Genomic DNA, 17964 nt, shown 5'->3' on the forward strand with positions numbered 1-17964 from the left:
AGAATACCGGACAATTCTAATCATACAGCCAATACGCTTGATCTTTTTCTCACAAACAACCCTTCTAAGTACACGGTCAAAGTGAGAGATTCTTTAGGCAATTCAGATCACAACTTGGTGATTGTCTCTTCTCCAATGGAACCTTTATATCATGGCTATTCCCAACCTTGTGTTGTTTGGCATTACAAGAAGGCAAAATGGGATGACCTGTGGGACTTCTTTTCTTTGGTCGGATTACTGTTTCAAAACTTCTGATGTCAACGTTTGCTCAGATCATGTCAGTGAAATTATTCTTGCAGGAATGGAATCCTTTATCCCACACTCCACTTTAAAATCTCGTCCTTTATCTAAACCTTGGTTTTCCAATAAATATGCTAAGGCTGTTCAAGAGAAGAATGTTGCATATCGTAATTTGCTTTTCTAATTCTTCAGTTTCATTTTCTGCTTACACCAAAGCTCGCAACAATTGTAAAGCAGTTATTAATCAGTCCAAACTTGAGTTTCAACAGGCTAAGAGTAGAAAACTTGCTTCTTGCCCTAATGATAGCCGAGCATTCTGGTCTCTTGCCAAAGCTATTGGCCGCAACTTTTGCCCATCACTGCTCCCACCTCTGTCCAAACCAGATGGTTCTGTTGTCACTTCAGCCAAGGATAAAGCTGACCTGCTAGCATCCCATTTTTCATCCAGCTCATGTATTAATGATCTTGGTAAAACACCTCCCACCATTCCCAACACGCCCCATTCAATGCTTCCTGTGGTCTTCTGTCAAAAGGATATCAGAAGGATTTTGATGAATCTTAATGCTAAGAAAGCTCCAGGTCCTGATGGTATTTCTCCACTTGTTCTTAAAACCTGTGCTCCTGAACTTACTCCTATTCTTTGCCGCCTTTTTTCACATTCTTATTCCAAAGGTGTTTTTCCTTCTGCTTGGAAATTTGCTCATATCCAGCCAGTTCCTAAAAAGGGTGACAAATCCCTCCCATCCAATTATCGTCCCATTGCAATTCCTTCTACTCTTTCTAAAGTAATGGAGAAATCAATTAACCGCCAACTCTTAAACTACCTAGAAACCTTGCGTTTGATCAACGATCGCCAGTATGGATTCCATCAGTGTCGATCCACTGGTGATATTCTGGCTTATATTACCCATTTATGGACTAATTCAATGGTTCGGTGAAACACAAGTAGTTGCTCTTGACATCTCAAAGGCTTTCGATCGTGTTTGGCATAAAGGTCTTCTAAACAAGCTTCCATCTTTTGGTTAACCAACTGTTTTTAGTAATTGGTTATCCAGTTTTCTCTCTGATCGCTCACTGAGGGTGATGGTAGATGGCTCTCTGTCTTCTAACTTCTCCACTAATGCCGGTGTCCCCCAAGGTTCAGTTCTTTCCCCCACTCTTTTCCTCTTGTATATTAATGACCTTCTTCCATTGACTGGAAATCCTATCCATAGTTTTGCCAATGATAGCACATTGCATTCCACTTTCCATTTTGAGAAACCTTGTCCTGCTCAATCAGCTTCAACTTCTCGAAAATCTGCTACCAATTCCTTAAATGCCGATCTTCGGGTAATTCTCCAGTGGGGCAAAGACAACTTAGTTGATTTCAACCCTTCTAAAACTCAGTCTTGTCTTATATCTCGCAAAAAGGATTCTTCTGCTCCTATGCTTATCTTTAGTGACACTCCGATTTCTAGGCAAAGTGATATATCTCTTTTGGGTATTACCCTGACTTCTAATCTCTCTTGGCACAAGCACATTACAAATATTGCTTCCTCTGCATCTAAAAAACTTGATTTTCTCTTTCGCTCTCGGCGTTACTTTTCTTCCAAACAGCTGCTCACTCTGTATAAATCGCAAATCCGCCCTGCCATGGAATATTGTTCCCACATCTGGGGTGGTGCCCCCAAAACCTTTCAAGCCCCCAAAACTTCAAGACAAAGCAAAGCATTGTCTTGAAGTGAAGTGCAGTAAATATCAAAACCAGTTTGCTCGCAGCTATGCACAGAAAGAGACTAATGCCCAACACATACAATAACTTTTTATGGCTTTCGTACAAGATTTTTTCCCTGAACTTAATTAGCCATTTCTTCTTTTACTTAAATATCAACTTAAGATTAATAATAAATAGATAAAATTATGACATACTCATCTTCTCCCATGTTGATGTCATTTATTAATGATATCAATAATAAAACATGGTAGCAGAAGAGTATGTCAACTTATGATGAATATTTTAATAGATATGTGAAAAATAATGTGATATTTTTTAATTTGTTTCACATTACTAATATAAAACAAGTTTACGTTGTTTTGTTTGTAATTTTTAATTTACCTTTTGGAAATCATTACAAAAATTGAACATTAGTGGAATATAAGTAATTCACATAATTTAGTTTACACTGTGGTGGAACCCATGTTTAGTCTCCAGAGCAAAGTTCTGGGCAACCCTCTCTCATCTCTTCCATCATGTAGTATGATTGATGTCCTTTAAGGTTATGATGAACACCACGGCAAAATCCAAACTTCCTTACATTTCAAGGGCACAGCACTAAAACGGTGTCCGCTTTGGTTTGGATTTGGTTTATTAATGCCTCATTGGCAGCTGTGGCCATAATGCGCCAAATCAAAAATAAAACTAATACAAAAATATTGGTCAGCCTTAGAACAGGCTACCATGTCAAAAAGGTAAAAATGATACTATGGTTAAAGGTTATATAAAAGGTATAAAATATAAACTTAAATCTTTGTGTATAAATTGATCGAGTGTAAAAAATTAAAAACGTCAGACATGTTGTCTCTGTCACCTAAAATCTGACTGAGTGTAAATGGTTCAGCCAGATTATTAAAAGTTCTAGAAAAAGATTGTCTAAAGACAGGACATTCAACAATAAGTTAAAATAACGTTACACATCTCACACATAGGTGGGCCATCCGCCCTCAGCAAAAAGGAGTGTGTTAGATGGCTATGACCTAAGCGGAGCCGAGCAAGAACAACTTCCTCTTTTCGGACCCTGCGTAGACTGGACTGCCATTGCATGATTACACGCTTAATATGGTGTAGTTTATTCGCGGTCTGTCCGTGCCAAGAGTCTTGCCATTGGGAATATAATTTAGAGCATATTATTTGCGTGTAGTCTGTACAGGGGACTGACAAGCAATGACTATCCAGGGAAATGGCTGATTTGGCAGCAGTATCAGCTAATTCATTTCCCCGGATCCCAATGTGGCTTGGGATCCAGCAAAAGTGAATGTCAAATTCTGTTTCAAAGGCAGAACAAACCATCTGCCGGATCCGGGACAGGACCGGATGAGAGTTGTACCTCATCGATACTAGAGCCTGTAACACGCTCAATGAATCACAGTAAATCATATACCTTTGGTAATCGCTATTTATAATGAACTCAAGGGCTATTTCAATTGCATGCAACTCTGCAGTATAAATGCTAGCTTCTTGCGGTATCTTGAATGATAATGTCTTGTGAGGAAATATGACAGCAGATCCCACATAAGATTCTGACTTTGAGCCATCTGTATAGACTGGCAGAAAGTCAGAGTACTGCTCTCTATGTGGTGAAGAGTTGTTGATAGACGGCCGCCGATGTATTAGCCTTCTCCATGATCTTGAGGGAGAAGTCACACATTGGCAAATGTGCATACCAGGGTGGAAGGAGTTGCCTTGGTGACTGGGCAACGTTGTCTACCGTCATGTTTAGTTCATTTAATAGCCCTTGGATCCGAATACCAAAAGGTCTGTTGGCAGTCCAACGGGCATTATAGAGATTTTCCCAACGTGGCTCAAAAACTGATGCCATGTGGGATGATCAGGCAGGGCTTTCAATTTAAAGGTGTAATGTAAAGACAACTGCTTACGTCGAAAAGATAGGGATGGTTCGTTTGCTTCAACGTAGAGGCTTTGGACTGGAGATGTGCGAAATGCTCCTGTGGCTGTCCGAATGGCCTGATGGTGTACTGGATCTAACCACCGAAGTACACTGTCTCTAGCAGATCCATATACCTGGGACCCACAATCGAGTTTAGAATGGACAAGGGCTCAGTAGAGACGAAGAAGGGTAGAGCGATCTGCGGCCCATGAAGTTGACGAAAGGGCACGAAGGATGTTAAGCCCTTTAACACACCTTGTCCTAAGCTGACGAATATGTTGAAGAAATGTCAACTTTTTGTCGAAAATAAGTCCAAGGAATTTGACTTCTGCTACGACTGGGATGTTATTTTGTCCAAGCCTTAAATCTGGTTCAGGATGAAGATTACATTTGCGACAGAAGTGTACACAAACGGTCTTCTGTGATGAAAATCTGAACCCATTAGCCAATGACCAAGATGTAAGGTGATCAATGGTTTTCTGCAGTTGCATTTCAATGACCCTCATATTACATGAAAGACAAAATATAGTAAAGTCATCAACATAGAGGGCATTGTTTATCGTGGGCGGAAGTTGTTCCGTGATAGTTTATTTTGATTGCAAAAAGTGTGACACTTAGAACGGACCCTTGTGGGACTCCCTCTTCCTGACAGAACTCTCTCAAGAGAGTGGATCCTAAACGCACTTGAAAATGACGATTCGAAAGGAAGTTTTTGATAAAGAGAGGAAGGTTACCCCCTAAGACCAAAGTTGTAGAGGTCTTTTAATATTCCAAATCACCAGGCTGTGTCGTACGCATTTTCAATATCAAAGAAAACTGCTACCAGATGCTCGGATTTAATAAAAGAGTCACGAATGTATGTTTCAAGTCGGATTAAATGATCCAAAGTGGTTCTGTCTCTTCGGAAGCCGCACTGTGTCCTGGAAAGCAGATCATTTGATTCCAAAAACCACACAAGGCGGGCATTTACCATTCTTTCCAGGACCTTGCACAAACAGCTTGTCAGAGCAATAGGATGATAGTTACTTGGATATCTAGGATCCTTTCCTGGTTTTGGGAAGGCAAGAACGATTGCTTTCCGCCAGGAATCCGGAAATTGTTTATAAAGAAAAATTCTGTTAAACAAAATTAATAGGTGATTTTTAGAATGTGGTGACAGATGTTTTATCATTTCGTCCCCAATTCTGTCTTTACGAATGATCGTAATGTTACGTATGGTGGGGTCATCATTTGCCTTTAAATAGATTTCCTGTACACAAAAGCACGATGGCTTGTACTTTTGTAGAAGTGCCTTGATGTCATTAATGTTTCGTCGGAATCCACGACAGTTCCACTGTAGGATTTTAGCCATTATTTTGGCTTGGTGGGTCCATCAGGCGTCTTCCGAGGTGCTGAGGGCTTACTTTTATCAGTCTTGGATTTGTTTTTTCTTGTCCTGGCATGGGCTCTTGATTTTTTTGTACTGTTACTTTAGTGCTCGCTTTTGATAGTGCTTGAGCATTGGGAGGTACCGATATTGGAGTGGCAGCTGACTGAGATTTCTCTGCTGGTTTTACTGAACTTAATAGACAGCGGGCGATGGGCGTGAATGACTCTTTTGGTGGCACAGTCATATCCATTTGGGTGCCAATCGAGCATTTATTGGATACCTTTTCGGCGTATGTTGCTTTGCCGCTACTTACTGGTTTAACTGCTTTCCTGGCCTCTTGGTATGAGATGTTAAGTTCTACCTTTAGTCGTTGTATTTCCTTTTCTTCCTTCCACTGCTGGCAAGCTCTTGAATATCCAGGGTGTTCTCCATTGCAGTTAATACATGCAGCTTTTGTAGCTGAACATCCAGTTATTTCGTGGTCCTTTGCACTACATTGAGCGCATGCAAGGGAACCATGACAGGCCATTTGTGAGTGTCCATATTTCTGGCATTTGAAACACCGTAAAGGGTTCGGAACATATGGACGCACTGGGCAGTTTATGTATCCAGCTTTAGTCTCATCAGGAGATTTAGGTGAATCGAATGTCAGGATAATGTTTCTGGTTTTAACCAGTTTCCCATCCCTATGCGCATTAATTCTCTTGATGGCAATAACCCCCTGTGACTTCAATTCCAAGCAGATTTCCTCCTCGGTTACGTCGAGAAGGTCCCACTCTGAAATTACACCTCTCGATGAATTTAGTGTTCTGTGTGGTGTCACTGTTATAGGGATTCCTCCGATTGATGTTACTCGGAGTAGATGTTCAGATTGCCTGTCATTTTTAGTTTCAATCAAGAGATCCCCAGAACGGAGCCTCTTAACTGATTTGGGTGAACCTGCTAACCCATCTAACCCTTTCTGTATAAAGAAAGGTGACATTTTACTAATCGGTTTTTCGTTGGTGGAGTGCATAATTAAGAACCGTGGTATAGGCCCTAATGGTAGTTCAGTCCGCTGCCTCTTTGTAGCAATAGTGCTGTCTGTGTCTATATTTTCAGATAGGGACCGAGCTGGGGCCCCTGAAGAAATAAGTTTATCAGGATTCATAAAGTTTTGAAATGGTTCAGTGCCCGGGCTCCCCACCCACCATGGAGCCCAAAGGGACGGCCACTACCCGGCATGCATTTATTGCATGCCGGGTAGTGGCGTTCCACTCGGGAGTGGAACGCCAGGGCTACCCAGACACCATACCCGCACCGCCACCAGCCTGAATCCTGTCCCTCGGACCATGAGGGTAGGGCCATGACATTGACACGGTTGACCCTCGCAGGCGAGCCTACAAGTCGATTGATCCTAGCCGGGCCTTCCAGGACCACCCGTCTTGTCGAAGCAGGGGCCAAAGCGGTGTATTGAAGCTGGGCCCCTCAACCACCAGGATCCCCCTTTCTGAATTTCCACAGGTCGCAGCGCACGGCAAACACGCCGGATTGCATTGATGTTAGCCTGGAACCTGAACCTGGGCTGTGGGCATTGGATCCCAGTGATGCTAGTCTGGAGATCCAGCAGCATCACTGGGAGGTCCCCTCACCACGTACAGGTGCCCACATCGAGGGGACAGTGTCCGCAGGTCAGCCATTAATCATTACACCAGACCGAACCTATTGGTAACTCTCTAGGAGGCTCCCAGATCAGCTAATGATCAGCCAGATCAGCCTCTGCTCTGCCAAATAATGACTGAAAGGAGTCGGAGTAGTGTGTATGCTGGGGGCATTGTCGAGACCACGTTATGGTAAGCATCTGGGTATATAATTCACATGTGTACGTCAGATCCAAAGATTTCATTTCGTTACTTCATACAGCAGTTCCCCTCCCCTTTTTTCTTAATACTGAATAACCATGAATTGTAAAACTAACAGAGCAAACCTCTGTGAAAAGATGCAAACCTCCTAAACACTTCCTAGTTCATTTCATAAATATACTTGGTCTCAGTTCTAATCTCAATGATGACCATTTCTGCCAAACCACATGTACCCTTTCTGACAGAATCTCAGTTATCGGTTGATTTAACCACAGTTCATCTCAGTTGCCCAAATTATACACTGTATGTTTCCTTTTGCCTCCAAGGTACTTGAGCATAAGTCCATGCCTATATTCCCTGTCAGAGACTTTTCAATTTGGAATCTCCTCTTTTCTATCTTCCCTGGCTTAAAATCTCTCTACCTCATTCAGTCAAATTCATCTGTTGTCTCTACCGTTCTCCCAACTCCACTAATCACTTGGAACTCTTTGACTTCTCCTCTTTGCAACTTGACTTTCTCCAGTCCAACTTTCCTAACAATGGGGTAATTTTCCTTAGTGATTTTAATGTTCACAACTCCAGCTAGCTTCTGTTTTCTAGTCACACAGACTCGGCTGGTCAAGATGCTGAGGCTTTTGCAATTACTAACGACCTTGCACAGATTGTTCATTTACCTACCAGAATACCAGACAATCCTAACCATCTTTTGCTTGATCTTTTCCATCAGCTTGATAGAAAAGATCTTGCTCCATCAGCTTGATCTTTTTCTCATAAATAACCCTTCAAAGTACACAATCGAAGTGAGTGGTCCACTAGGCACCTCAGATCATAACTTGGTGAATGTCTCTTCTCCAATGGAGCCTTTATCTCATGGCTATTCCCAACATCGTATTATTTGTCGTTTCAAGAATGCAGAATGGGATGACCTGCAAGATTTCTTTTCTTCTTTTTCTTGGTCAGATTACTGGTTCAAAACTCCCGATGTGCACATTTGCTCAGATCGTGTCAGTGAAATTATTCTTGCAGGAATGGAATCCTTTATTCCACACTCCACCTTAAAATCTTGTTATTTATCTAAACCTTGGTTTTCCAATAAATGTTCTAAGGCTTTTCAATAAAAGAATGTTGTACATTGTAATTGGCTTGTTTCCAATTCTTCAGTTTCATTTTCTGCCTACACCAAAGCTCGCAACAATTGTAAAGCAATTATTAATCAGTTCAAACTAGAATTTGAACAGGCTAAGAGTAGAAAACTTGCTTCTTGCCCTAATGGTAGCTGAGCATTCTGGTCTCTTGCCAAAACTATTGGCCGCAACTTTTGCCCATCTCTGCTCCCACCTCTATCAAAACCAGATGGTTCTTTTGTCACTTCAGCCAAGGATAAAGCTGACTGGCTAACATCCCATTTTTCTTTCAACTGATGTATTAAGGATCTTGGTAAAACACCTCCCACGATTCCTGCACACTCAATTCAATTCCTCCTGTGGTCTTCCATCAAAAGGATGTCAGAAGGATTCTGACCAGTCTTGATGCTAAGAAAGCTCCAGGTCCTGATGGTATTTCTCCACCTGTTCTCAAATCCTGCACTCCTGAACTTAATCCTAATCTTTGCCGCCTTTTTTGACTTTTTTTACTGTTTTTCCTTCTGCTTGGAAATTTGCTCATATCCAGCCAGTTCCTAAAAAGGGTGACAAATCCCTCCCATCCAATTATCGTCCCATTGCAATTACTTCTACTCTTTCTAAAGTAATGGAGAAATCAATTAACCGCCAACTCTTAAACTACCTAGAAACCTTGAGTTTGATCAACGATCGCCAGTATGGATTCCGTCAGTGTCGATCCACTGGTGATATTCTGGCTTATGTTACCCATTTATGGACTAATTCAATGGTTCGGTGAAACACAAGTAGTTGCTCTTGACATCTCAAAGGCTTTCGATCATGTTTGGCATAAAGGTCTTTTAAACAAGCTTCCATCTTATGGTTTGCCAACTGTTTTTTGTAATTGGTCTGCCCGCTCACTGAGGGTGATGGTAGATGGCTCTCTTCCTTCTACCTTCTCCACTAATGCTCAGCCCTACAAGGTTTAGTTCTTTCCCCCCACTCTTTTCCTCTTGTATATTAATGACCTTCCAATTGACCAGAAATCCTACCCATAGTTTTGCTGATGATAGCACATTGCATTCCATTTTCCAGTTTGAGAAACTTTGGCTCTGCTCAATCAGCTTCAACTTCTTGAATATCCGCTACCAATTCCTTAAATACCGATCTCCAGGTAATTCTCCAGTTGCTGTTTGGTTTTTAGGAGCATTAGCAACTAAGGCCATATTGCTCCGGGGAAATAATGCGGTGGCCATTCACTGACCTTTCGGCATCCTCCGTATTTGGTGGTCACGGGCTTGAACCCCGGTCTAATCAAGAAGCTTGTGCTACACACTGCTGCTCCTGCGCACCTCGCTATGGAGGCGTAATGTGCTTACTCTGGCAGAGTCATAAGGTTTTTTTTTTTTTTTCTTTTGTTAGTTGTTGGCGCATCGGCTTCTGTGGCCATAATGCACCGCCCAAGGTTTTTGCACTATGATCCAAGGCGGGATTCAAACCCGCGACCTTTGGGTTGCCTGGCAGGCACATGCCAACCCGGCTAGCCCAGTTGGCATGTAGTAAGGTATACTGATCAGCTCCCCATGACATGGACGAGACTGATCAAAGTATATTCATATACTTTAGACAAGTAGTTCTTAAATGAGTGATGTGAGCTTGGAAGTTTAGCTTGCTGTCCAATATCAGTCCAAGAAATAAGTGGAATTTTGTTTATTTCTAGTTCAGAATCAGGATGGAGAGCCCATAGCTTGCAGAAGCGAGTGGCAGTGCATTTATTTCCTGACAGTCGATAATCATTCCGTGAAGTCCAGGATTCTATTTTGGTTATGGCTAGTTGGAGCTGCCATTCGATGGTCTTCATACTTTTAGACTAACAGGAAACGATAAGGTTGTCTGTAGGTATCAGCAGTTTTTGGGATATTCTGTGTCATATCGCTAACTCGAATTGCGAATAGTGTTGGACTAAGTATCGAACCATGTAGTACGCCTTCCTCTTGAATGTGAGATGTAGACAGTACGTTTTTATATTGGACCTGAAAACACCGAAGTCAGAAGAATTTTTGAATTATTTCAGGCAGCTGTCCCCTTGGACCTAGAGGGTAAAAATTCATTATAATACCATAACGCCAAGTAGTGTTGAATACCTTTTCAAGATCTAAGTTGGCCATGACTAGATGTTTTCATATGACAAAGGAATTGCGAATATGAGATTCAGCTTTGATAAGCACATCTAGCGTTGACCTATTCTTCCGAAATCCATACTGATGGTCTGAAAGGAGATTCTGTGACTCCCGGATGTAAGTCTTGTATGAATCACCCTTTCGAAAATTTTCCCTATGCAGCTCATAAGAGATATTGGCCTATAAATTTGAACCAAGGAAGGATCTTTGCCTGGTTTTGGTATGGTGATAATGAACAAATGGCACCAGGAAGAATGACAGCAATTTTCAGAGAAAATCCGATTGTAGAAATGCAACAGGATGCACAAGTCCTCTTCATGTGAATTCTTCAGCATAATGCAATTAACACCATCTTACCCTGAAACACTGTTTGGAGGTCTATTTAATGATTCTTTCAGTTGTATTTATTGTAAAGGGTTGGTTTTTATGGAAAGGAGCAGCATGTTAAGAAGTCAAATTTAAACCATTCTGCACCATCTTTGATGCTCTGGAAGGAGGATGCATAGGAAACAGAAGCAGAGATGTTGGGAAAGATTCTGCTAATGGATTGGCAACTTCTTCAGTAGCAGACATGTGTTTCCCTTTCGAGTGCAGTATCGTAAAGGGCATCTGAACAAATTTGCCATTTAGCACCTGTATCCTTCTCCAGATAAACCATGTGTCAGTGTCTTTTGTGATGGTTGATGCAAAAGCAATCCACGAATCGCGTTTTGCTTTCCTTCTGCCTTGCTTTTGCATTAAGCCTTTTATAAGCAATTAAGTTAGCAGCAGTAGTAGTAGGACACTTCTGGAAATTATTCAGGTGCGGCTGCTTTTCTCTTGTTTGGCAAAAGAGCACTCTACATTCACCAGTGATTTCGGTAAGTGCGATATGTCTTGGATTTTGGAATGAAAGCATTTGCCCCAGTCAAAATCTAATTGGTGATGTAAGTAGTAACATCATCAATATGTTTCTGTTGGACATAAATTCTGTCTAAGAGCTTTTGGGCAGAATAGCCATCCCAGTTCGCAATAATAAACTTCGAACTAGATCGGTGGTTAGAATTTTGAGTTTCCCTTGTTTGTATTGAGCAAATAATTGAAAAGTGGTCAATGTTAAAGGGATCAGATAATACCAACCATGTCAGGATTGGAAAGATGGATGGAGAGCAAATTGATAAGTCAACTGCAGAAGTAGATCCTGTATGTGGATATAAGTAGGAAATCCAGAGTTTAGTAAATTAAGATCACTATAATTCATAAATTCTTCAATTAATTTGCCACTTCTGTCCATTGTAGCGGACCACCACAATGGATGGCATCCATTAAAGTCACCGAAAAGACAAATTGGAGTTGGGAGTTGTGTAATGAGACTGTCAAGTTCTGAATGGGGAAGAGGTAAAGATGGTGGAATATAAACAGTAACAAGGGTAACTGATGTACCAACTGCAATACGAGTAGCAACAGCTTGTAGATTTGTTCTTAACTGGATCAGCTTGGATGGCACATTAGAATTAACCAGAATGGCTACTCCTCCATGTGCAGGAGACTGAGTTTCTATCTCATCTTTAAATCAAATAATAGCAGAATTTTGGCAAACTTGGGGTGACAAGAATGTTTCCTTTTGGAGCTATGGAGTTGAATTGTACTATTAAATCCCTTAAGCCATCAGAATGACTACTTGGTCCTCTATGATGTTATTCATTATTTAGGTTTACTTGAGGATAATTCATCTGGCTGTTTTTTTGGATGTGGGGCATTTTTTCCAGTCTTTTTTGAGGATTGTGGGACGACCAGTATCGATAGTGTCGTTGGCATGCAATTCTAGGAAGGTTCCTCATAATCCGGGTGTACATCCACTTCCATACTGTTGTTGTTGTTTGTTATTTGGTTTTTAGGAGCATTAGCAACTAAGGCCATATTGCTCCGGGATATGCGGTGGTCATTTCTTATCTTTAAATTTTCTTTCCAGAAAATTCAAAGATATAATTCATAAATTCTGCAAAGGAACAGAATGTTATTTGATATGTTTTCCACATATCAAATGATTTAGAAAACGAAGGATGACTTCCTTTGCAGTTGGGAAGACTGGGTTTGAAGCTGTGCAACCTGCTTGCGTATGGTGCTTAGAGCTACATATAATGTGGCTGAAGGAGTACTTTGCATCTACATTCACAAATGAGGAGTTATTCAATGAGAGGAATGCCAGAAGTTTATCAAACTCTAACAGGGAGCTAAGTGATTTTGTAATAACTGAGAGCAAAGTGGAGGAGAAATTGTTGAAGTTAAACATAAGGAAGGCACTTGGGGTGGATGGGATCTATTCAGTTATATTAAAGAAGGCAGCAAAGAAAGAAAGCAAACCCTTAGCCATAATTAAGAGAACTTCTTGGACTCGGGAGGTCCCCATGGACTGCAGATATACAAATGTATCGCCTATTCACAAAGGGAGTTCAAAAGGAGACAAGTAACTACAGACATGTTAGTTTAACTTGTGTTCTGAGCAAAATAACTGAGTCGATGGTTAAAGAAGTATTGCAGGATCATCTATACTTGACTGCAATAATAGTTAAGACAAGCATAGGTTAAATAAGGGTGTCTTGTCTTGTCTGATTGGATACTATGTTTGTTTGTTATTTGGATTTTAGGAGCATTAGCAACTAAGGCCGTATTGCTCCGGAAATATGCAGTGGTCACAGGCTCGAACCCCGGTCTGATCAAGAAGGGTACGCTCCGCACTGCTGCTCCTGCCCACCTCGCTACGGAGGCGCCATTGGATACTATGATGTGGTCACAAAGGAACAGAATGTCAAAAATTATTTTGATATCATATACTTGGATTTCAGGAAATCTTTTGATACTGTTGCACGTGGAAGACTGCTGTACATACTGGAGAGGTATGGCATTAAGAGTAAGTTGCTACAAATAGATAAGTTGGGCAAATGGGCTGAGGAGTGGCAACTGAAGTTTAAAATTGATAAATGCAAAGTACTGCATATGGGTAGCAATACCATAAGAGAAGCATACAACTGTGTTTCTACACTCAGAGAAATGGAAAGTGAAAAAGACCTGGGGGTAATTGTGCAGTCAAATATGTTGTTGTCATTATTTGGTTTTTAGGAACATTAGCAACTAAGGCCATATTGCTCCCGGGATATGCGGTGGTCATTCCCTGACCTTTCCGCATCCTCCGTATTTGGTGGTCATGGGCTCGAACACGGTCTAATCAAGAAGCGTGTGCTATGCACTGCCGCTCCTGCCCACCTGGCTATGGAGGCACCCAGTCAAATATGAAGTTTGCTGAGCAGTGCAGACAGGCTGCCAGGGCAGGTCATGGAGTCTTGTCAATGATACATAGGAATTTTGGTAGCAAGGACAGGGAGGTGATTATCCCATTATACAAGGCAATGGTCAGGCCACACCTAGAGTACTGTGTACAGGTCAGGGGGGCCTCATTTTAGGAAGGATGTAGAGTTGCTAGAACGCATACAAAGAAGGGCAACAAGATTGGTGAGGGGAACAATAGGGTGCTCTTACCAAGAAAGGCTTAAGTTCTGTAAATTTCAGCAGAAGGTGATCTGAGGTGCATAAGGTCTTGAATGGGTTGAGCAAGCTGAATGCTGACGGGATTCTTCCTCTTGCTCAGATTAAGAACCTGAGGGGGGATACAGATTCAAACCGAGGAAAGACAGTTGTAGAATAGATGTGCAGAAATTTGCCTTTAGCCAGTGGCTGGTTGATTGGTGGATTTCCGCATCCTCCGTATTTGGTGGTGACGGGCTTGAACCCTGGTCTAATCAAGAAGCGAGTGCTACGCACTGCTGCTCCTTCCCCCCTGGCTATGGAGGTGCCTGATTGATGGAACAGACTTCCATCTTTCATTGTGGAAGTTGATCGCCCAAATAAATTTAAGGCTGAGCTGGACAGGTATTTGAAAGAACGGAGGGGTGAAATGGGAGGTTTTTTTTTCTTTTTCTTTTTGGCTGATGCTGCCTAAGCTTGCTTTCTTGCATCATATGCCTCAACTAATGCTAATGTATCCAACTATTCTACTTTATATTAAAATCAAAAGTTATATTAAAATACATCATATAGAAAAAATGAAATATATAAATTCAACATTTTGTTGCATTTTGAAATATGAAATATTTTGTTTTTGTAAACTAAAAATAATGTGAGCATTCTTTAATGTGAGCATCCGTGTGAGAATACATGACAGTGTGGTTTTTTCTCTACAGAATTTGTGTGAGCTTTTTCGTGTGGGCTTTCGTCAGGGAACTCTGAAAAAGACAACAAGCTACTTAAAATGGTCCAAAGACAGGCTAACTTGAAAGGTATGAGAAAAGACTCTGATTATGTAGGCTGCAGAGCATGACAACCAGGCGCTTCTGAGGTGACCTGATTGAGGTTTATAAGGCTCTGAGAGGGATTAGTAAAATAAATGAAGGTGGAATTTTCACTGTTCTAAAAAATTCCAGAACTAGGGTTCAGAAATTCAAATTACAAATTAATTTCTTTAACTAGCGGGTCATTGATAGCTGGAACAAACTGCCCTCACAGGTAGTCGAGGCTGACAGTTTCAATAAATTCAAAGGTCTACCAGATACTTACCGGTGTGATGAGGGAAGCATATCATTTGGATTTTCTTACCTACTTGTTTTTTTTTGCCAGTGAGGCAAAAGCCATTGGCTTCCTTGCACAACACGGCAGATTCTATTACTACTATAGGACAGATGGCATCACCTCTGCATACCTACTGAGAATGGCCATATTTCTGGCATTTAAAACAGCAAAGAGGATTCAGGATGTACGGCCGAATCTGCAGGTTTAAATAGCCAGCTTTTACAGTGGATGGCAAATCAGGAGTGCTGAAGGTTAAAATGATGGATCGAGTTGGTACGAGTTTCCATCATTTTTAATCATTATACGCTTCGCACTGATTACCTTCTGATTACTAAATTCTTGGACTAATTCCTCCTCAGACACTGAAAGTAGGTACCCCTCTGTGATGACGCCATTTGATACTGTTACTTTCCAGTATCTGTTACTGCCCACAAAGTATTGTGGGGAGTAACAGATACTGGAAACCCACCAAATGTTTTTGTATTTAATAGCCACTCAGAATGTTTGGTGGCAGCTGTTTCAACCAGGTCTCCTGATTGTAGTCTCTTCACCATTTTTGGTGATCTAGCAATAGATTCCAAATATTTTTGGATCATAAATAGTGATAACTTACCCACAGGCTGAGTAGACAGAGAGTGTACCACCAGAAAGTTAGGGAGGTTAGGATACTCTGCTTATCTTTGTAGTCTTTTAGGTTGGTTTAAATCATTTTCATTGGACATTTCTGACCTTGATAGCTCTAAAGGAGGAAAATTATTTAAGTCCATCTTTGCTCCTTTTAGCCCTTGGAGAGTAACTTTCTTCTCCCAGGTTACTGGGCCCTTCCACGTGGGGGGGAGGAGCTGTGCGACCGGTGACCAAGCAGTTGAGGAAGTTAGTTGGGTTGGTACAGATTATATATATAAGGAAAGAAAGGTGAATTTCCTTTCTGGATTCTTACATGAAAGCTTTTAAATAAAGAATCACTTGAGTAAAACAAGAAGAAAAGACACTAGAAAATAAATATAACTTATTCGCTGAGAAAGAGCACTCTATATACGGCACAAAAAAATTGCTAGGTCACTATCAGTTGGCACTCGGGGCCTACTGACAGTGCAATATTCCTCAGTGAATAAGGAATCTTTCAAGAGTGGGTATCTGGAAACTATGGCCTTACAGCAATGCCTTTCTTTGTTCAGGCATAACCTGCTTCCTTGTATTTACCCCGGCAAATGTGGTTTAAGGGATATGATAATGGATGAGGCATGATGCAAAAATTCATTTCCACATTTTCCTTTAATCTTGCTAGCATCTGCAGATTTCGGGCCCTCAATTACAAACCAAAATCTGACTCTATTTCTTTACTCATTAATAACATTTATAGTTTGTTTGATACGATGCATTCAGCAATCTGTAGACAGTATCAGTCCAAAGGTTTTTTTTTTTTTTTTGATTTGGTAGTTGTTGGCGCATTGGCTTCTGTGGCCATATTGCACCTCCCAAGGTTTTTGCAGTACTTTGATCCAAGCCTGAGGCGGGAATTGAACCCGCGACCTTTGGGTTGCCGGGCAGGTACTTGACCCACTCGGCTAGCCCAGTCGGCCTCAGTCCAAAGGTTTTCTTGCATGCACCTAGAAATGATATTTGTGATCTGAACATTATTTAGCAGGATATTATTTACAAAACAGTTTTGGCAAAGTACAATAAATTTTATTATTAAAATATATGTTCTGAGAGATGCCCTAAAATTACAGATACATATTATAAATACAAAAATATAACCAGCACTGAAAGAAATCTGTGGAAAATTCAGAAATTGAAAAAAAGTGTCATTTGTATAAAATATGCCCTTCCAAGAAGAGCATAAGGGTTAACTATAGCTTGAGTAAGTTCCGGCTGAGTAATGAGCTTGAAACAACTGACACAACAAAGTATGCATTTGCTCCTGCATCATTTTTCACAATATTTGCAAATCATTTTCCATTCTTGGCAAAATCACACTTCATACAGAAAATTCTGTAAATATTTCATTATACTGAATTTTTAATGCACAGTTGACACCATCACTCAAACGAGATTAGTCATTATAACAATATTGAAAATTAATGATGCATTAATTAATGGTATTAACTTCAAGTAATAACACAATGACATATGCAGAATAATATGGTTATTTCTACAATTTTGTTCATGTTAACAAAATTATTTTTAAAATAGTATTAACCGTAATAGGATTTTACTGTAATATACATCTGAAAAATGAAATTATACCTGGCTGAGTGGGAATACAGAGCATAAAGAATAGCATACTGCACTGCAGGGTATTTAGTTGCTAGAATTTTTGATTTTGGTTGCAAATGATGAGAAATCAGATCAAAAAAGCTTGGCTTTAATGCCCACATCTAGAAGGGGAGACAAAAAATATATATATAATCATCAGTTCCATTAAGAAAAAGTAATTTAAGTAAGAATAGCTGTACCCATATGAATAATTGGCACATTTAGAAAATGAAATATTTTAATAAATAAAGGTTATTTATATATTTTTATTAAGACTAAGGCGCATTTAGGGCTAGAGCCTCAAGCTGCGAACAAATTTAGACTATGTATATAAAGTGCTTAGCATCATAATACACAGCCATTTCTGAATAAACAGAAAATTTTTAAGGTGGCATCGTTTTAGGTTATATCTCATATTGTGAATGCCTTCACAACGAGTTGCCATGATATTGCACTGCTTCGAATAAGTAACGCTTCACCTAAGGAGAAGACTAGTGTTACTTATTCTCAGATAGGTACCACCACCCAGACAGCACTGTTTCAGGGCTATTTGGCCCTTCGTCAGTGAGTGGGTAGGTACCCAAGTGATGCAATGATGGCAAAAACAGTTATGAAGTATAACTCCACAATATGAGAGATGCCTGATGGTGTATGATGTATTTAGACTAAGGCGCATTTAGGGCTAGAGCCTCAAGCTACGAACAAATTTAGACTATGTATATAAAGTGC

General features: G+C 40.6%; 1 protein-coding gene across 1 annotated transcript in view; it reads right to left on the bottom strand.

Moving 5' to 3' along the window:
• nonC (serine/threonine-protein kinase Smg1) overlaps positions 1–17964 on the bottom strand; it is a 1411261-nt gene that overhangs the window by 1121284 nt on the left and 272013 nt on the right. The window contains exon 14 of the mRNA XM_090378365.1: positions 17227–17357. Coding sequence (XP_090234491.1) covers positions 17227–17357 — 131 coding nt within the window. The remainder of the gene's footprint in view (positions 1–17226; positions 17358–17964) is intronic.

Source organism: Mastigoproctus giganteus, chromosome 7 (genome assembly GCF_048544385.1).
Source record: "Mastigoproctus giganteus isolate SK-2022 chromosome 7, ASM4854438v1, whole genome shotgun sequence".
Taxonomy (NCBI): Eukaryota; Metazoa; Arthropoda; class Arachnida; order Uropygi; family Thelyphonidae; genus Mastigoproctus; species Mastigoproctus giganteus.